Raw genomic sequence first — 21,950 nt, forward strand, 5'->3', positions numbered from 1 at the left:
TTTTTCAGGTCCCTGGAGTCTTTTGGGTCCTCTTGGTCTTTTACATCCTCTGGGTATTTGTGTCTTTGGGGTATTTTATATCTTCAGGGTATTTAAGGGTTTTCTGGGTATTCTTGGGTTCTTTTGGGTCCTTGGATACTTTTTGGTCTTTTGGGTCCTCAGGCTTTTTGGGTCGTTTGTGTCCTCACATATTTTGGGTCCCCTGGGTCTTCGGGGTATTTCGGGTCCTCATGGTCTTTTGGGTCATCTTGGCCTTTTGCGTCTTCGGGGTATTTTACGTCCACTGTGTCTTTTGCGTCCTCTTGTCTTTTGGGTCCTCACCGTCTTTTGACTCCTCAAGGTGTTTTGGGTTCTTGTGGTCTTTTGGGTCTTGGAGGTATCTTGAGTCTTTTCAGTGTTTTGGGTCTTTCTGGTCTTCAGGGTATTATGGGTCTTTATGGTCTTTTTGGGGTATTTTTTGGTATTTTGGGTCTTTTGTTGGGTCTTCGGGGTCATTTGAGTCCTCTGGTTCTTTTGGGTTCTCTGGGTCTTTTGGGTTGTCAGCGTCTTTTGGGTATTTTGGGTCCTCATGGTCTTTTGGGTCATCTTTGCCTTTTGCGTCTTCAGGGTCTTTTACGTCCGCTGTGTCTTTTGCGTCCTCTAGTCTTTTGGGTCCTCAGCATCTTTTGGCTCCTCAAGGTGTTTTGGGTTCTCGGGATATTTTGGTTCTTGGAGGTATTTTCAGTCTTTTCAGTGTTTTCGGGCTTTCTGGTTTTTAAGGGTCTTCGGGGTATTTTTTGTTTTCAGAGTCTTTTGGGTATGCAGGGTCTTTAAGGGTATTTGGGATCTTCGGCGTCTTTAAGGGTTCTTTGGGTATTTTGACTCTTTGGCATATTTTGGGTCCTTGGGGTCTTTTGGTCCTTGGGTTCTTTTTGTCCTTGGGATCTTTTGGATCCTCAGAGTCTTTTATGTCTCTTGACCGTGGTGGACACAGTCGTGTTCAAAATTTCCCATTACAACCCCACTCAAATCCCTCCTAAAACGCTACTCAAATCCTTTAAAACCTACCCTTATGAAGGGGTCAGACATCAGACATCTGTACAAACACACAAATCACTCATCGTGTTTTATATTGTAGATAATCAGGTTGGGAATCTAACCCAGAGAAAGACAAGTATGCAACATCTGAGCTATCTTGTCAGCATCAGCCCACCGTCTGCTATATTCAGGAAAAATAATATGAATGCCTCTTATATAATCCTTATTCTGAAACATGTAGGAGTGAGGAATAATACGATGCAGTGTGAGTCTGTTTTTGAGGCCGGTGTGGTTGTTTATGATCACAGGTACTCCTTCATAAGTCGTACCCTCACCCTCAACCCCACCTCCCACCTCGCCCTCCTCTCCCAGGTCTCTCTTACTGTGAGAAAACATGAAAAGCAAGCATCCAAGTTATTTTTGACAATCCAACAGAGACGTGGCAGTTATCCTGGAAATAGCTCCCTTTCAAGTCCTTCATAGTTCAGTTGATACTGGAAATAGCCCGGTGCAAACTGTGGCCTTGTCGGATTTGAATTCAAACCCTCTGGAATACCGGTCACGTATTTTGACTGTTTTGACAGCTTACCCAAGTCAGGCAAATATCAAGTGATAACAGCAACAATAATGATTATTACGATAATGAGATGCAGATTTCAAGTGTAGTTTTAGTAATAGCAATCTATTGTAGCTGTAAAATATGTTGGTGTAAATGCAATTGAGTTGATTTTTTCTTTCTTTGTATAGGCCTACGTTGTCGAGGCTCATGTTAGAAATAAAACACAGAGAACATATAAGAAAGGGAGTGGGAGAAAAGAGGGAGAGAGAGAGAGAGACGGAAGCACATCAACAGTAGGGAACAGGAACAGCGCAAGGAGATATGTGCAAAGGAGAGGGCTGGGGTGAATAAATGGGGGGGAGTATTAATGGGGGCGGGGGGCGGGGTGGACGGAGGAGGGGTTGAAAAGATCAAGGTTTTTGATGGCGGAACATAAGAGATGGTGGTGAACAGCTGCTTTAAAGACATGGAGAGTGCAGTGGGATTGATGAGAGTGAGGGAGTTTGATTCAGAGACGAAAAAAAGAGGAATGAAAGAGTGAAGGTGAGCAGAGAGTCTTGATTTGGGACGTTTAACCAGAAGAGGGTTGCTGATAGATCTTGAGTGCCCTGAAGGAATATTTGGGGGACAGAGCACAGACAGGGCTGGGGGTGCAAGACCAGAGAGGAGTCGGTAGAAGATAGAAAGACCACCTACTCTGCCTGCGGTGAGAGAGAGAAAGGCCCTCAGAATCAGCTTAATCGTGGGAGATTCCAATGATTCTGAAAGCTTTGCTTTTTACAGCGTGAAGCCGAGCTTGGTGTGAGGCAGGAGCACCAGCCCAGAGGGGAGAGCAGCACTCCATGAAGCTGCAGATGAAAGCCTTGTATGTGGTGAGGAGCTCAGGTGTGCCAACGAAGGACTTTTTTTTTTTTTTTTTTTGTTGGTATACAACATCGAGGCTCGTGAAAGAGCCAACATTAATCACACAAAAAGTCAAAACCGACACATAAAACACAAAATAAGGGGAGCGGTAGACAAGATGGGGAGAGAGGGGGAAGGACACAAACACAACATTTGAGAGCAGGGACATCGAGAGAACTGTGGGAGGGGGAGGTCTTGGGGGGAGGTGGGAGAGGTATAAAACATATGGTATATGGACACTGCAAGGACTTCCAGGAAAAAAGTTGGAATTTCAAAAAAGTGTATCTGGGGTGAATTAGCGGGGGTAGAAAAGATCAAGGTTTTGGATGGGGGAAGACAAGAGATGGTGGTGAACAGCTGTTTTAAAGACCTGGAGGGAGGAGTGAGATTGAAGAGTGAGGGAGTTTGTTCCAGAGGCGGGAGAAAAGAGGAATGAAAAGGTGAAGGTGAGCAGAGAGCCCAGATTTTGGGAGTTTAACCATAAGAGGGTTGCTAGCAGATCTTGTGCGACCTGTAGGAATATTTGGGGGACAGAGCACAGAGAGAGCTGGGGGAGACAGAGAGACTTCACACAACGGAGGATGCCCAGTCGGCGACTAACTTTGGAAGCCAGCTTGGAAATGTGGCTTTCCAAGGAAAGATCATTGCATATAGTGAGACCCAAAAGCTTGAGTGACAGAACTTTCTTCGAGATGATTGTTGAGAAAATACTTTTCCAGAGGTTTTCCAGACGATCTTTTTGGAGATACAAGGTGAGAGATTGAGATTAGTCTGCGAGCCATGAGTGGAGATTTCCATGTATACCATAGGAGGAGAGTTTGTTGAGCAGAGCTGGGTGCCAGACCGTATCGAAGGCACGTGATATGTCAAGGGAGACAGCTCTAATTTCCTGTTTGGCATTAAGGACCTCCATCCATTGTTGAGACAGCAGAAGCAGCATGTTCAGAGTACAGTGACCTGGTCTGAATCCAAATTGTTGATCCGAGATCAAGCCATTGGAGAAGAGGAAGGATTTGATGTCAGAAGTGATGATCGATTCCATGACCTTGCTGATGATTGGGAGCAGGCTGATTGGTCTGTAGTTTCAAGGATCTGTTTTTGCATCTTTTTTGTGTAAAGCAGTAATGTTGCCTGATTTCCAAGCTGATGGCAGATGACCTTGAGCAAAAGAGAGGGTGAAGAGAATAGAGAGAGGGTGAGATGAAGCGGCAGAGCAGGATTTTAGGATCCGTGGGCTGATGCCGTCTGGTCCAGTTGCAGAATCAGAGTCGAGGTTTAACAGAAACTTCTCCACCTTGTCAGGAGAGAAGGACACAGAGTCCAGGAGCAGCTTCGTACGACTGGGTAAGGTCGGAACAGAGAGAGATGGGTTTGGGACACAAGATTTAGAGGCAAACAGAGTTTAGTCATTCAGCTTTTTCACGTGCGGAGTCAGCTGTGCAGCTGTTTGAGTTAAATGAGGGAATGGAGGGGTAACAAACACCAGAAACAGATTTGACCAGATGCCACCAGGATTTGCAGGAAGGAGACAGGTTTGAGAGTTCAGTCTTGAGAGTAGAGAGATAGTGCTTCCTGGCACTCCTGAGGGTAGACACACACTTGTTCCGAGCTTGGTGGAAGGAACTGAGATTGCCTTCAGTTGGATTTGCCTTCCAAGAGGCAAAGGCAAGTTGTTTCAAGGCAACTGCCTCACCACAAGATTCAGTGTACCATGGACGGGAGGAAGGGCAAGACAACTGAAGACGAGATGGGATAAATCTGTGCATGAGAGAGAGCAGTTTACTTTGGAAGAATTCCCAGGAAGAATTGATGTCAGAGGCGGTAGAGATGGGAGACCAGTCCAGATGATTGATGGCTGCTTGCAGACCGTGCTAGTCAGCCTGAGTGAAATGCCAGACTCGTCGGCGCTGAGGAGGCTCTCTGAGAATGGCCAGAGAGATGTCCACTTTAACAAGGAAATGATCAGAAGAACCGATTGGAGTGGAAGAAGAAAAGCAGACATTTGCAGGGAAGTTTGTCATAATCAAGTCTAGAAGAGAAGATACACCATTGGCTGAGATCCGGGTTCGGGAAATTGACAGATTGTGTCAATCCCAGTGAATCGCAGAAGTCCTTTGCTGAGGTGCCATGGCTGGTGAGAGATGAACCCACACAGCCAGCTGGCATGATGATTTGGAGGGGGACAGGGGTACGTGTTAGGTAGAGATAGAATGGAGGTAGGATGGAGTAGTGGGAGGGGACATCGAGTGGGACGCAGGTAAGGATAGGGTTTGTCGGATACAGGAAGTGGAAGTGGAGGCAAACACAGAGAGGGTGAAGGGATTGACGCTGTAGATGGACAAAAGGAAAAATTAATGAAAATGTGTGGGTGCGCTGTAGTCCACAAAACAGTCGGTGGGGGAATTCCCCAAGCCGTTGCCGTCATGCTTTTATGTGTCCATGTTCACTCACCTCAAGCCCTACACCTGTCCTCACCTGTCGACAGGAGATTTTACATGACAACATCCCTACCCAATTTTGTTTATAATGAACGCTCACTGCTTTCCCAGTGTACATATTATGCACAACCCATCTCTGACATATTACAACCTACTTGAGCACACACAGACCGACCATGCTATCCTGACACATTCTGGTGTGTCACTCTAGAACTCGAGTCCCTGTATAGAGAGAGTTCCGACAACCCGGAATTAGAAGCCATTTTGTTTCCATTGTTTGCGCCACGCACTCGTGCACCGCCCACTCGTGTGTATACATTGTGCGTAACCTAGTACAAAATTTGAGTGCCGACATTGTGTAATTTGTGATTTGCACCGTGCCCCTCGCTTTTGATATGATTTTCTCTTAGTCCAATATAAGAATCGGATTTTGTTTATTGCAATAATCTTTGTTCAGAAATGTAGTTTTATGTGGGGAGGAGAGGGAGGAGAGGGGGAAAAGGAATAAAAGGGAAAGAAGGAACAGGAAGTGCCTATCATTTTCTGGACTACCTTGCTCTCTTGCGTCTTACTTTCTTGACTGGCATGCATGCACACAAAGCCGACAATGTGAACATTTTCAAATCTCTGTGAAAGACTCATTTATTTGAAAATGCCTACATCTGATTATATCTTAGGTTTTCTTCTTGTATAATTTGTATTTGTATATTCATCTCGTTGGCTTTCTTCTGTTTTCTAAGCGCTTAGAGGCTCCTGCAATTTACGCTCTATAAATTCCTATTATTATGACAAGATTGCTTTCAAACCATCTTGACAAATGACAGAAATGTTGATTTTAAATATGAAAATGAAAAAGTAATTTAACTTTTCATGTCGGCGCACCGGGAGAAATACACATGCACAATTAAATTGCAATTATATAAAAGGCCCAGAAATTGCAATCCAGACTTGCAATGGAAGAGTATGCATGTAAAACATACCCGTTTTTCACAGCAATGTACAATTAGTTGTATGGTGAACATCTAAACGATTCCAAATTACATACATGTACATAATAATAATAACAATAATAACTATTTATAAAGCGCCTTAGCATGAAATGAACAAAGCGCTTCACAACATATCTTGAAGACTACAACTTACATTACACAATCTTAGAAGAATACGACTTAAAGCTACTTTTCAAAAAATACAATTAAGTTACTTTGGAAATAAATGTGTTTTGAGTTTTGATTTGAAAGTTTTTATGTTGTGTGAGGTCCGAATAGTATAGGTAGTTTGTTCCAGAGGGCAGGTACTGAGTTGCAAAAGGCTTTGTCCCCATATGGCATATGAGTTCTATTACAGACAAGGAGAGTCTTAGTGTGTGATCTTAAGTATTTGGCGTCATTAGAATGAGTGTGAGTATTAAAGACAATACTCACATTATTAAGTACTAGGGCATGCCCGTACTATATATATGCCCGTACTATATATCTATCTAAAATTATATCCCCCCCCTCTATTTACATGAAATGGTTTGGTCCATTCGCAACGCCAAAGCGAACGGCGAACGGCTTGCGAGTACAGTGACAATCCCCCCCCCTCTATTTACATGAAATGGTTTCGTCCATTCGCAACGACCACAGAACCCCCCCCCCTCTATTTACATGGAATGGTTTGGTCCATTCGCAACGCCGGCACACGCGATCGTTCGCTGCTCTCTGATTGGTTGAATCGTTTTTTGGACATAGCTCGGTAAGTAATTGTCCGATTAATATGAAACCTTGAAAAGGCACATCCTCGGGTCCCCAGCAATATACCTGGCAAGTTAAAAGTATATCGGACCCGTGGTTGTCGAGAAACAGCGGTCACAGACAGACAAACGTACAAACGTACAAACGTACAGAGATTACTGGAATTATAGATAGATTATTAAAGACAACAAACAAAGCCAGACAATAAAATAGAGCGTTCCTCGTATGTATTCAATGCAAGGCCAGAAACACGCGAAGATCGGACAGGAAACAACATGGCGTCCACAGACCACGTGACCAATTTTTTTCGGACTCTTCATGTCGCAACCCTCTGTATACAGGGACTCTAACTAGAACATCACACACCCTCCACCCACTCCCCCCGGCCCCCATCACTCCATTTCCATGTTCCAATATCTTTGAACCCAGATATTTAATCTTGATAGCTTAGGGCTTGGAACCTTCTTTCAAACAGGAAATTTTTGAGATACCAGTCCAATGTCCTCACCACACGGACTCTGTATTCAGGTAGATTTTGAATCCAGCATGAAAATTCAGTTTCACTTCCCCTCCTATGTGCATTACATCATCTGGTGTGAACTTAGGTATTTTCAATTTAACACAGTACTCCTTGTGTTTGCTCATTGACAAGGACAGTGAATCGAGTCATCCGTGCAGTAAAATGAGTGTGAGTGAGTGTGAGTGTGAGTGCACTCAACATTTCTCCTGATACATGAACCATCAATGTGTAGTTTGGTTGCTTCAGTGCACCTGCACTACTTTTACATTGACACCAGGTGAAACAAGCTTGAGCAAGGTGTTGATGATGGGGGTACAGCTCAGCGTCACAGTGTTTGTCCACCTCAGTACAGGTGGCACCGCCTCCCATTTCACCTTTTTCTGATCTAGTAAATTAGTTCCGCATGTAGGGAAAGGTTCAACTGACTCTGCCTGCGCACAAATACATTGGCCTAACCTTGCACTTGTCGCAAGTCTCTGTACGTTGAAGTGCAACATGAAACACATACCTCGTTCATATGTTTTTGCAACGACCGACCTGTATTTATTTGAAGGTGTACCAGTCAGATTAGGTCACCTATGTGATTGTCCGCATTACAAGGCCAGACGGTAGAGACGATGCCCATTAGAATTGCAAGTGCATCTGTTTGATTGATTGTTCACTTTCTGCCTCCTCGGCTCAATCCATGTTTAGAATTCTGTCTCGAATACAAGAATGAATAAAACCAGACAAGGTAATTTCATACTTTGATGAGCAGGGAGCGGCCGGAGTGGGGTTCCGGGTTCCGACCTCCTCGACTCCGGCTGTTTTCCTGATTTATGGCTGCAAAATGTCACGGCAAAGATTTCACGACCAGACCTCCTTCCTTGTTGACCATGACTGAAGAGAAAGCAGTTATTTTCAATTACATTTCCCAAAGTGACCTTTCTTATTGAAAAAAAAGAAAAGAATATTTTCATCCTGAGAACAACGATGAGGCAATAAATTATAATGTTTTCAACTCCCAGGAAGTTTTTAGCTAAATGGTAAGTCGATATTGCTGTCCTGCATGGCCAATTCTGGGTGCAGGCCTCAAATATATGACAATCGAATTGGAATTCAATTAGCCGAGTCATTGAGGGACCACAGCAATTCCAGGAAGACAATTCATCTTGCTGCAATAGGGGCAGCATGTGTAGAACTAGTTTAGAACTATAGCTTATTGTGTCTGTGATAATTCAATCATTTTAAGCATTACAATCCCCTCTTTTTCTCAAAGTCCAAATCATCATCATCATTGCCATTCATGGGAATCACTTCACTCACTTCCAGAGCATCATCTCACTCACTACAAGTGGTGAACGTTTCCGTTTTTTTGTTTTTTTTGTATACAAGGTCGAGGCTCGTGTAACAGCTAACATCAATCACAAAAAAACACAATCGGACAAACAAAACATACAATAAAGGGAGCGGGAGACAAGATGGGGAGAGAGAGGGAAACACACAAGTACAACAGTAGAGAACAGGGACATCGGGAGATCTGTGGGAGGGAGAGGGCTTGGGGGGGGAGGCACGGGAAGGGGGAGGTGGGGTTATACCTCTGGGGTATAAAGTTGGTATTTCAAAAAGGTGGATCTGGGGTGAATTAGGGGAAGATAAGAGATGGTGGTCAACAGCTGTTTTAAAGACCTGGAGGGATAGGAGGAGTGGGATTGAAGAGAGTGAGGGAGTTTGTTCTAGAGGCGGAATAAAAGAGTTTTCTATTGTTTGAACAATTACTTAACTTTGATAGCGTGGAGAGCTTTGAGATCTTGGAAAAAACACAACCTCGCCGGCAAAACCAGAAGCGGAAGAGAACGACGCTGGACGGGAGACGAAACCGACCAACACCCCTCACTGGCTTTCCTCGTGGGAAGGGTGATGGTGACACCCTGCCAGGACTAAAAACAACACCTGGCAAAAGGTGGATGAGCTCCCTTCGGGAACCAATGGCCATCCAGTATGGAAATGGTGTCTCCTAAATAATCATCCAATCAAGGTAGGAAAATTTCTTTTTCTTCCTGGCCTAGTTACCCCCCTCCCGGAAAGTGGTCCTGTGAAGAGGTTTTCTTGTTTAAGGATGAGGCGAAGATTTTGACAGTTGTTCCTCTTCTTTTTCCTTCCAGCCCTTTCCACATATCTTTCCACCCTTTCCTTGTTTAGGCCTTTCAAACTTCAAAAAAACAAACAGCTCACCACTTTTTCATAGGGTGTTGTAGAGTAGGGCGCAAAGTTAAAATCTTGCCAGGGTATCACCACACAATGGGTTACTCTTATTGAGAGACCCTGAGAATTAAAACATATACAAGCAAATACAAGCAGACAGGACACCCAACCTTAAACATACGTTACATACCTCCAAAGAATGGCACACTCGCCCGGCCCAGCCTGCAAGGCCCGAGGATGAAAGGTTAGGGTCGGTTTGGAATCGGGCCCGGATGGGACATATCAAAGGTGAGTTTAACATCTCTGAGCTCTCCTGTCAACCCAGAGGTACCAATAATAAAAAATGAAAATATCAACTGAATTTGATCCAAGGCGCACAGTGAGGCCAATTTCTGGGATAATCTTTTGAATTTGATATGGAGAGACAAGACTTTGTCGAAAAAAAAAAGAAAAAAGTTTCAGCTGGAGCAAAGAATTTGCTTTTTATGGCAAAATGGGAGACGAGGCTTTTGGAAATGCTAAAAAAGCAAGTACCGTGAATTTGAACTTGGAGCACAAAGCCTTTGGTAAAGACAAATACACATGGCCCAAGGAAGTTTTTGTCCAGAATAGTCACCTGAAAGACCTTAAATAGATAGTTTATATGAATTATTTTAACGCATTAGTTTGAACTGACAATACAAAGCGTCTTAAGGGTGCTCCCCCTATTGCAGCAAGATGAATCGTCTTCCGACAATTGTTGTGGTCCCTCAATGACTCAGCTAATTGCATACCCAGGGACACCATTCACATAAGAATTAAAGCGTTAAAACAATTCATATTGTTGTTCTGGACAAAAACTTCCTTGGGGCCAAAGGCAGCGTTGGAAGCTAGAAAATTGGAAAATTGCCTTTTTTCAAAAAAAAAAAAAACAGCTCTTGGAAAATTGCCAACTGTGGAATAGAAAAAATATGTTTGACATCTGCTATTCAAACTATAAATGTACATTATGAGGAAGGAGAGCAGGGTCTTGCATTGCTTGGCAGGACACTCCACAACCGTCTTTCCACCGCAGAGGTAAGATATGGAGAAAGTGCAACATCATATTATAATTTAAGGAATATTATTTAAAGTGGATTGTCCTTCTGTGTTGAAGATCATTCTTTTCACACACTGCAGTGTTTTCCATCCCACAAAGTATGGATATGAAGATACTGCCTTATGGACTTGTTCTTTTGTCACTTCTGTTCTTCGAAGGTGGGACAATGTGCCAGGTTATTAAAGTTGTGATTTTGAGGATATATTTGTTTTACATGTGTGACACCTTTTACTTTAACCTGGATGAGGAATAGATCATTGTTCGCAGCTCCCCGGGCCCTTTCATGGCAAGTTCTGCTGGCTGATCAAGAAACCAGAGTGAGAATCACAGATTCTGGAAAATGTGCGGAATGGTATTCCTGCCCGAATTCCACTGAGAAATATTATGTTAGCTTACATCCACTTGTTCGTTTTGAAATCTTGAAAATGTTTTTTTCACTAAATGTTTATATTATTCACAAACCAGTGGTGCAGTGCTCTGCGATGGTGGACATCATGGTGCTCCTGGACGGTTCCTCCAGCATTGGAAAAGCCAATTTTGAGAGGTCAAAGCACTTCCTTTCAAGGCTCTGTGACATGCTGGACATCAATCCTGATCGTGTAAATGTACTTTTAACAATAATTATTTAATCGATATAGCCAAAATCCATGAATGCCTTTCGATTTCGAAAGTTCTATTATTTTGAACATAACATCCAACCTAAACTGTCCCTTTCAGGTTCAGCTTGGCGTTAAACAGTACAGTTCAAAAACAAAGTTGGAGTTTCCTCTGGATGCGTACCCTACCAGGGAAGAGTTGAAGCAAGCGATTGAAAATATAGCTCTATTGTAAGTAATCATCCTGAAATCATTGCTCTGAACTCCTGTACATACCATATTACTTGCTAGTAGGAGTACGTGGCATTGCCCGGTGATGTTATAATCCTGTTGGCATTTTGAAAAAATCAATTTGTTTGTTTTTACTAATTTTTGTGGGTGCCTAAAACACTTCCCTACCTACACCCAATAATGAAATTTATATTTAATATATGATATCTCACACACACACACACACACACACACACACACACACACACACACACACACACACACACACACACACACACACACACACACAATCTGCCATCTGCCACACACACTATCACTATCTACCATGATCTTTCCTGGGAAAACCACATTTCAAATCTGGCCTCCAAAGCCAGTCGCCGACTGGGCATCCTCCATCGTGCGAAGTCCTTCTTTGGCACACCTGAGCTCCTCACCACATACAATGCTTTCATCCGCAGCTCAATGGAATACTGCTCTCCCCTCTGGGCCGGTGCTCCTGCCTCACACCTAGCTCGTCTTCACGCTGTTGAAACCAAAGCGTTCAGAATCATTGGAATCTCCCGCGATGATGCTAACTCCAAGGGCCTCTCACTCACTCACCGCAGGCAGGTTGGTGGTCTTTCTGTCTTCTACCGACTCCACTCTGGCCTTGCCCCCCCCAGCTCTCTCTGGGCTCTGTCCCGCAAATATTCCTACAGGTCGCACAAGATCTCCCTGCAACCCTCTTATGGTTAAACTGCCAAAATCAAGACTCTCTGCTCACCTTCACTCCTTCATTCCTCTTTTCTCCCGCCTCTGGAACAAACTCCCTCACTCTCTTCAATCCCACTCCACCCTCCAGGTCTTTAAAACAGCTGTTCACCACCATCTCTTATCTTCCCCCATCCAAAACCGTGATCTTTTTTCTACCCCCGCTAATTTCACCCCAATTCCACTCTTTTGAAATACCAACTTCTGTCCTGGAAGTCCTTGGTGTCCTTGTGCTTCATACTTCTCCCGCCCCCCCCCCCCTTCCCACGCCTCCTCCCCCCAAGCCCTCTCCCTTCCACACATCTCCCTGCTCTTAAATGTTGTGTTTGTGTGCTTCCCCTTCTCTCCCCATCTTGTCTTCTGCTCCCTCTTTATATTTTTTGTTTGTCTGGTTGATTTGTTTGTGAAGTAAATGTTAGCTCTTTCACGAGCCTCGATTTAGTATACAAAAAAACAAAGAAACAAAAAAACACACACACACTAATCAGTGATAATTTCATATTACTTTTCATAGAGCAACAAAGGCTCAAGGACTACAAAGTGATTTAAAAAAAATCCAAGCCAAAATTTTTTTTTTTTGAGATGATGGATGAATTGTACATGTACACTACTTCTGAAATGGAATAGAAAACGAATATTATGTGTGGCATTTGAATTTTTTACAGAAAAATGGAGGACCACAAAGTGGTTCCCTTGAAACCAAGAGACTGTAACTGGATTGAAAATTGCTTCATGTAGCTGTATGAAACAAATTGGCACCCCTTTATGTGAACTTTTCTGGAGCATTACTTGGTTCCTCCTAAGAACACAAGGGTAGTCCAGCATGCACAAGAGATTTTTTGAATGTCCCTTATTTTCTGTTGTTTGGCATTTTCCACAAGCCATGGAATATCCCTTCTTTTCTCTGGTTTGCCACATGGCACATGCCCTACAAAGGGGCCTGGCATTTCCCCCAAAAATGTCTTGGCCATAGAAAGTGCTTAATTTAAATTAAATTAAAATTAAGTTAAATTAAATTAAATGAATTCAATTAATTAAGTTAATTAAATTAATTAAAAATTAAATTAAATTGAGAATTAAAATTAAAAATAAAAACTTTTCAATTAAAAAGATTTCTCCGACTCTGGAAAATCCTCTCTATCTCTTTGCTGATGACTCCACTCTCTGCCGCTCCATTCCTCATCCCTCAGATCGGCAGTCTGCAGCCTCCTCACTCTCTGCAGACCTGGACAAAATCACAGACTGGTCAAACAAGTGGAACATGTCTTTCAATCCTGACAAATCTCACACTCTCACTATGTCTCTCCGAAAAGACTGACTGGACAACCCTCCCATCTACTTTCTCAACAACTGTCTCAGCAGACCTACCACTGTAAGTGGCCATAGAAACTGGCCATCACAACAACGGATGAAAAAATACTTGGAGTGGATACATCACATACCTCAACCAGAACGGCACTCAGTAGAGAGCATACCTCCGCCTGGTTGGCCATATCACTCAATGGTGAAGAATCACTTTAAAAATTCTACTAGCTGGATCCGGATCCGAATCTTCACCAAAATTGAATCACTTCGTCCTTTGTCACACACCCAACCTGTCCAACAAGTTTCGTCCAAATCCGTCCATATCTTTTTGAGATATACACTATGTATCGTTTTTGGCCCTATCTCCCAATGGTGAAGAATCACCTTAAAAATTTTAGTAGCCGGATCCAAATCCGGATTTTCACCAAAATCTAATCATTTCGTCCTGGTCACATCCACTATATCTTTGCAAAATTTAGTCCTAATCCGTTCACAACTTTTTGAAATATTTTGGACATAAACAGACAGACAGACAGACAGACAGGGGTGGAAACATAACCTCCATATTTTTTAAGCATTTTAATTACACCCATTAAAAACCAACCTATTTCTCTATGGGGATCTCACCCAATACTGTAAACCATTTCCGCCATTGCTCGTCATGAAATACGGTATCAATCCAATCTTCAACAAAGAAAACATTCTATATTGATTATGACCGGAGTCGAAATTTTTCCATGTCCAACTTTTAGGAGTTCACCCCTATGAGCCAAGCAAAAACTATGGCACTTCGGTGGAATTTGTTTCGAAAGCCATTAACTAGACATATTGGCCGATGTGTATTCCAAGTTTTTTGTTTTTTTTGTATGCACGATCGAGGCTCGTGTGAGAGCTAACATTAATCACAAAAAGTCAAACTGACGCATAAACCATCAGATAAAGGGAGCAGGAGACAAGATGGGGAGAGAAAGGGAAGCACACAAGTACAACATTTGAGAGCAGGGACATCGGGAGATCTGTGGGAGGGAGAGGGCTTGGGGGGAGGAGGCATGGGAAGGGGGGTGGGGGGTGGGAAAGGTATAAAACACATGGACACTGCTACTTCCAGGAAAGATGTCGGTATTTCAAAAAAGTGGATCTGGGGTGAATTAACAGGGGTAGAAAAGATCAAGGTTTTGGATGGGGGAAGATAAGAGATGGTGGTGAACAGCTGTTTTAAAGACCTGGAGGGAGGAGTGGGATTGAAGAGAGTGAGGGAGTTTGTTCCAGAGGTGGGAGAAAAGAGGAATGAAAGAGTGAAAGTGGTTGTTGAGTGTTGATTTTGGGAGTTTAACCATAAGAGGGTTGCTGGCAGATCTTGTGCAACCTGTAGGAATATTTGGGGGACAGAGCACAGACAGGGCTGGGGGTGCCAGGCCAGAGAGGAGTCGGTAGAAGACAGAAAGTCCACCAACCTGCCTGCGGTGAGTTATTGAAAGGCCCTCGGAGTTAGCTTCATCGTGGGAGATTCCAATGATGCTGAAAGCTTTGGTTTCAACAGCGTGAAGCCAAGCTAGGTGTGAGGCAGGAGCACCAGCCCAGAGGGGAGAGCAGTATTCCATTGAGCTGCAGATGAAAGCCTTGTATGTAGTGAGGAGCTCAGGTCTGCCAAGGAAGGACTTCGCACGGTGGAGAATGCGCAGTCGGCGACTGGCTTTGGACACCAGCTTGGAAATGTGGTTTTCCCAGGAAAGATCATGGCAGATAGTGAGACCCAAAAGCTTGAGTGACAGAACTTTTTGGAGAAGATTGTTGAGAAAGTAGATGGGATGGTTGTCCAGTCAGTCTTTTCGGAGAGACACAGTGAGAGTGTGAGATTTGTCAGGATTGAAAGACATGTTCCACTTGTTTGACCAGTCTGTGATTTTGTCCAGGTCTGCAGAGAGTAAGGAGGCTGCAGACTGCTGATCTGAGGGATGAGGAATGGAGCGGCAGAGAGTGGAGTCATCATCAAAGAGATAGAGAGGATTTTCCAGAGTCAGAGAGATCTTTTTAATTCAAAAGTTTTTTTGTTTTTTTTAATTCTTAATTTTAATTTAATTTAATTTTAATCAATTCAATTAATTTAATCAATTTAATTAATTTAATTAATTTAATAGATTTAATTAATTTAATTTAACTTAATTATAATTTAATTTAATTCAATTTAATTTTAATTCAAAAGAAAGTTATTCAAAAGCAAAGTTTTAGCTAGTTTCAATGTATATCCCTTGAGATATGAGCGTCAACACATTTCGGGCGGATGGGCGGACAGACACCAACATGAATTTGAGAGTTTTCGTTAATAAAACTCAAGAATGCGGAAATGGACGTTGCTGAAATTTGGAACATATTACCTCGACGTACAAAGCATTTACTTCTGAAATTTACAGCCGATTTCATCCAGTAGAAGCCGAGAAACTAATTTTCAGTCCCTGGGTTAAAGTTGCATACAGAGAAACCGTTCCATATAAAGGAAGCGGTGCTTTGCACTTCCCTTGATATATATATATATATATATATATATATATATATATATATATATATATATATATATCTATATATATATATATATTGTTACTGATCGCGGTCTAGATGGTATGATGGGCCGAGCGGATGGTCCAACTGCGACCGAACAGTTACTCCCCGATTAGAATCCGATTCCACCCGACGTTGACCAGATCGCACCGCGGCTGCTCAATGAGGGAAAAGACTAAAACGACGAATGCAAAGAGGAAAACGAAGGCAAAGAAAGGTTTGGAAATACTACTGAATTTATTGACTATTTACACACATAAGCAAAAAGAAAGCAGTCACGTTTATTTACAAGCACATAAGACGCAGGTGACACAGTGAAAATACTAGCTTATACAGACTTAATTAACCCAGGACAGAACAAACAGAACAAACTCACGTACACAAGAAGGATGGAATGGCAGGAGGTGGATGGCTGGAGGGGGAGGAAGGTCCAAGGGGGTCCTGCAGCACAACCGGCGCGTTTAGCAGCCGCCGTTCCTTCACGGCCCTGCTCCAAACCGCCGTTCAGGCCCCCAAGCTGCTGTTGTGGCTGCTGTGGACGTCGCGTGCTTTGCCAGGCCTTGTCCGACTCGTCTGGTCCAACCCTCAACTCTTTCTTGGCCCACTCACTCTTTACCACCGACTCCTCACCGCAACCAACTGACCACCACCACCGACTCCTCACCGCAACCAACGCAACCAACTGACCACCGACTCCACTGACTGACTCTCTCTCTTGACGACCAACTCACGACCAACTCTTGCGCGCGCCTTTTATAACGCCTCCGGCGATTAAGCCGCCGGCCTTCAGGACACGCCCATCGGGGGTGCTCACCTCGGCCCTGGTTGGTCGCGCGACCCTCTGGCTCCGCCCTTGATGACGACGGGCGGGCACGCCTTTCTTCCCCGACTCGAGCACATGTTCAATGGCGGGTTTTGGAGGGGATGGTAATATGGTAATCGAGGGTTGGCAATGACGAAAGGGGATGTGAAGGAAATGGGGATTTTGGGGATGGGAATGAAAGGGGATCTATGCTCTTTCACTGGTGCAATGGAGTACTTCAATTAATGGGAGACACAGCCTTACTCTAAAACACAGAATAAGAGAGTAACTATCAAACAGGGGTGTTCTATTACTTGGCTGACGTGTATGCTTGTGGACTAATTATGGGATGCCCTTTCACCTTTACACAGCTCCGGAGGCAGGGGGCGCAGAATAAACAATAATAACAATAATACAGCACACAATAAAACAAATACAGTTCTCATCTCCGCAACAAATATATATATATATATATATATATTATATATATATATATATATATATATATATATATATATATATATACAGTAATCCCTCGCTATATCGCGCTTCACTTTTCGCGGCTTCGGTACATCGCGGGTTTTTCTCGCTAGTATATGTAAAATTATATATCGGATTTTTCATTACTAGGGCATGCCCGTACGTGGGTGCAATGCCCGTACGTGGGTACGTGGGTACGTGGGTGCGAGTACGGTGACAATCCCCCCCCCCCCTCTATTTACATGAAATGGTTTGGTCCATGAAATGTTTTGGTCCATTCGCAACGCCAAAGCGAACGGCGAACGGCTTGCGAGTACAGTGACAATCCCCCCCCTCTATTTACATGAAATGGTTTGGTCCATTCGCAATGACCACAGAACCCCCCCCCCCCTCTATTTACATGAAATGGTTTGGTCCATTCGCAACGCCAAAGCGAACGGCGAACGGCTAAATCGCCATAGCTCGGTAACTACTTGTCCGATTAATTTCAAACCTTGAAAAGGCACATCCTCGGGTCCCCAGCAATATACCTGGCAAGTTTCAAGTATATCGGACCCGTGGTTGTCGAGAAACAGCGGTCACAGACATACAAACATACAAACATACAAACATACAAACATACACACAGAGATTACTGGAATTATAGATAGATATCGCGGGATTCTGCGGCCTATAGGTATTTTTTATTTTTTTAGATTTTAATTATTTTTGCGGTAAAATAAGCATTTTCTAGCCTAAAAAATTAATAATAATATAAATAAAAATATAACACATTAATTAAAACCTATATTAAAAGAATATTACAGTAAATCGAAATAAAATACGCATTATAAATGAATAGACAAAGAATCGCGCATTTTGAAAGTCCCGTATTCTGGGGGTAATTAACTTGTCCATGATTCTGGGGGTAATTAACCCATCCGTAAGGAGGGTTCTTGGACGGTTCTTCGCTACTTTAAGTAATTTGCAAGGTTGATGCCAAACTGTGTCCTGCAGTTTAATGATCAATATGGTTTTAAGAGTCATCATACTTTGGGTAACCTCTAATTTACAATAACTTATGTTTACAACTTAGAGACACATGATCATGATGACGATTTCGATGATGTTGTCTAAAGCTGCAATTAAATTAAGTCGCTGAGTAACATGAATGACCGAGGTTGTGGAGGATGGGATTTTTCGGTCATTACCTTTTGATACAGATGAGATATCTGCTTCATCACTGCATCAGATCAGGAATAACCACCCTCACCTCCTCTCCACCCCCCTCTGCTTCCTACAAATTAACCATCAGGAAGCTGCTGCATATGTAAGAGGAAGCTAATGCATTTCTTATTAATTTTCAAAATTAATCATCATCTCTATTTTGAATAGCTCATGAAGACTTCTTTATGCTTAGGCCTCAGGTTTGATTAAAGGCACTTTTGTCAATTATTGCCTTTTGCTTTCAAAAACACAATTTGCATCAATGTAAATACTTTGTTGTACTGTACTTGTGTAGTTCCATGATCATATGTGTATGTTTGTTTGTTAATTAATTGCAATTATAAAAGAACTTGCATCAATGTACTGTACAGCTATATATACACGTACAAATATTTTTCTAATACGTAAGGACTAAGGATGGGTCTCAAAAGTGTGTTTAAGAGTGTAGAAAGGGTTTATAAGAGCGTGGGAAAGGTTTATAAGAGTATGGGGAGGGTTTTTAAAGGCTTAAAATATATAAAAATAATAAAATAAATATATGGTTTCTACTTCGCGGATTTTCACCTATCGCGGGGGGTTCTGGAACGTAACCCCCGCGATAAACGAGGGATGACTGTATATATATATATAGAGGGTGGGCTTCAAAAAGGCAAAATGCAGATTTTCTCCGGGACATGGTCTATTTTTGTTCCCTTTGGTGTCAAAGGAAACCACACCAAATTTGAATGGAATCCAATAATATTTAGGGGTGCCACATCAGTGATGAATTTTCCCCCATGCAAAAATAGGAATTCCCATTTTTTGGGCTGTATATAAAAAAAAAAAAATTTTTTTTGTACAACTTTTGTACAACTTTTGTACAACTTTTGTACAACTTGTACAAAAACTTTTTTGGGCTGTATATACACAAAATAAATACATAATTATATATATACATTAAATATAATATTAAAAATAAATATATAGTAAATATACATTAAATAATAAATATACATAAATACACATTATACATTATATATATACAATATATTATACATACAGTTTTGAGACTTCCTATGATCACTATCTGGGCAATTTTCATGCATGTTTTGTACAGGTTCCCGGGGTCAGGGGTACGCTTTTTTAGTGTGTAATATGTAGGCCTAACTTATTGACTGTGGCTCTTTTGTAGAGAGTGACCCTGTGGAGTAAGAATTAACAGGATTTTACCCACATTCTTGCGTATTTTGCAGATATGGCATGTGCTAGTACCAGTGTTTCATTGAAAACTCGGGCTCAGGATAATGTGTATCTCATTGGGTCCACTTCTGGAGATGCCATCAAAGGTGCCAAGCTCCCGACTGTGCATCAATCTCTTGTCCTGTTTTTCTATCACCTGAAGAAGGAGAATCGCACTGCCCGGGAGAGTGCAACCCTCACCATTGAAGAGGTTGTGAAGTTCTGGGAAAAAGCTCACCTACCTACAACGACGAAGCAGCACTGCATCCATCGTTTGGAGAGGCTATATGAAGAATGGAGGAGCCTACCAAAAAGGTGCAAAGCGGGGTGGTGCGACCCAAGAGAAAAAGGAAGCATCCTTCAAGGCCTCCTTGGAGAAGACGTTTGATCTTAGGCATGCAGATTCGGAGGCCATAATCACCAACCCCGAGGACAGGAAGTTTCTTCACGATCAATTCTCAGAGAGGAAGGCTTCAATGGGATCTGTAGACACTGTGTTGGAAGCAAAAACGTTCTTGTGTGTTTGAAAGATCAGCAGCCACGAGATGATTATCGTGAACTCCTAGAACTGACTGTCATCTACATGGGAGGAATCCCACCTCGTGGAATCCGGATCATGGCTCCAGGAGCAATGCACAGAGCCAGATGGATGGCAAAAGCACTATATTCACTACAGGTGTTCATGTTTCGGTCAGAGTTCCACTTGACACTTCGAAAGGCGAGAGAACTCCGAGCCTTCAACATTTTTGTCTGCCTTGTGTATGTACAGGCTTGGTTTCGGGCTCCACAAGCTATTGAGGCTCCCCTGAATGACATTAACCTCTTCAAGAAGTTGGAAAAGTTTGAACAAATCAATCAGAAGATGGCTCAGGCAGCCTTGAAGGCACTTGGCCGCCACACGTGGTACATGAGCCCAGTACTAGTGGCATTTGCATTCTTTGACACCAGAATTGACAAAGAAAGCAAGATCAATATGATTGAAGCATTGAAAAATGACGGTGAAAACCCCTCTCCAAAGAGACCAGCTATCAAACGAGGAACCGCCCTGTCAATCGCTGGCCTCATAACAAAACACACCAAGCATTTCTTCAGCATCCTAGGGACCCCAACTGATTGGATGGATAAGGATCCTGGTTCATGGGAGCAAGAAACCAGCTTTCAGGAAGCAAAGAAAGCCGCCAGTGGCTTAGTCGTGGTGAACGACAGGGCAGAAAGGGGTGTCGCATTGATACAAGACTACAATAAGCTCCTTACAAAGGATGAAGAGCAAAAGCAAGCTCTGCTCCAAGTTGTTGCTGCTCACAGGAAGATGTACCCCGATGCCAAGAAGGCAACAGTGGTGAAACAGGCCCAGAAATAGGAGTTACATTTCTCATTATATTTGGGTTTTTTAATATTATGTGATATGGTGTCTCTTCATTTTATGAACTGAACATTTGGATTGTTATCATTGAATTTGAGTTTTCATAGCAATATAGTGCTATTTGTGCAGCTATTGTAACTTGTGTTTGCTAGAATACAAAGAAAGTGAGTGGAGGGTGGATTTTCATAAAACAAACTTCTGGTTTTGCTTTCGATCCATATATAGAAAAGTTTTGTAGACACCTTTAGTTTGAAGGCTGATGTGGCACCCCTAAATAAAATCAGATTGCTTTCATATTTGGTGTCTTTTCATTTTGGAGCAAAAGGAACAACATAAAGCCATGTCCCAGTAAATATTTAAAAAATATTATTTTGAGCACCACCCTATTATACATATATATATCTATATATATATATATATATATATATATATATATATATAATTATTTTTTTAAACCAAAAGGCACCTTCACCTGAAGCTTTAAACCTAAAGCACTTTTTAAAAACACCTTTTCTAAAACACCTTTAAACCTAAAGGCACCACTGCTGTTATGTCTGGGTGTATGGCGTATTGGCGTATAGAGTTCCTCATGGCTTTTTAAACTCCATAAAACGTCAAAAAGATGAAGAAGATCCCTCCTTTTCCATATTCAGCAAAACGATGGGTACTATTTTGAGAGAGACCTGCGGTGCCGGCCCCATGGTGTTCACACATGTTGGATTAACAATGCATATGTGGAAAGTTGAGGGTGACAGAAAACGGGTTGGTGGAAAATGAAAGTGGGTTTTTTATATGTCTCTCTCCCACTCCTCTCTCTCCCCCACCCCTCTTTGTCTCCCCACTCTCCTCCCCATACTCCTCCCTTCTTTCTTATTGACCTCTCTCCCCCTCCTCCTCCCTTTCCCTACCTATCGCCTCCCCCACCCTCTCTTCTCCCGCCTCACCCTTAAATCTCTCCCTCCCCCTCCCCCACTGCCTCCTTTCCCCCTCCCTCCCCTCCTCCCTCCC

At 42.7% G+C, this 21,950-nt stretch overlaps 1 protein-coding gene across 1 annotated transcript in view; it reads left to right on the forward strand.

Annotated features, from left to right (window-relative positions):
* Positions 1 to 10,701: 10,701 nt before the first annotated feature.
* The window catches only part of LOC137421192 (von Willebrand factor A domain-containing protein 2-like), an 88,690-nt gene continuing 77,441 nt past the window's right edge, over positions 10,702 to 21,950 (forward strand). The window contains exons 1-3 of the mRNA XM_068106992.2: positions 10,702 to 10,777; positions 10,901 to 11,034; positions 11,153 to 11,262. Coding sequence (XP_067963093.2) covers positions 10,918 to 11,034; positions 11,153 to 11,262 — 227 coding nt within the window. The 5' untranslated portion in view covers positions 10,702 to 10,777; positions 10,901 to 10,917. The remainder of the gene's footprint in view (positions 10,778 to 10,900; positions 11,035 to 11,152; positions 11,263 to 21,950) is intronic.

This window comes from Myxine glutinosa, chromosome 2 (genome assembly GCF_964187855.1).
Source record: "Myxine glutinosa chromosome 2, kmMyxGlut1.1, whole genome shotgun sequence".
NCBI lineage: Eukaryota > Metazoa > Chordata > Myxini > Myxiniformes > Myxinidae > Myxine > Myxine glutinosa.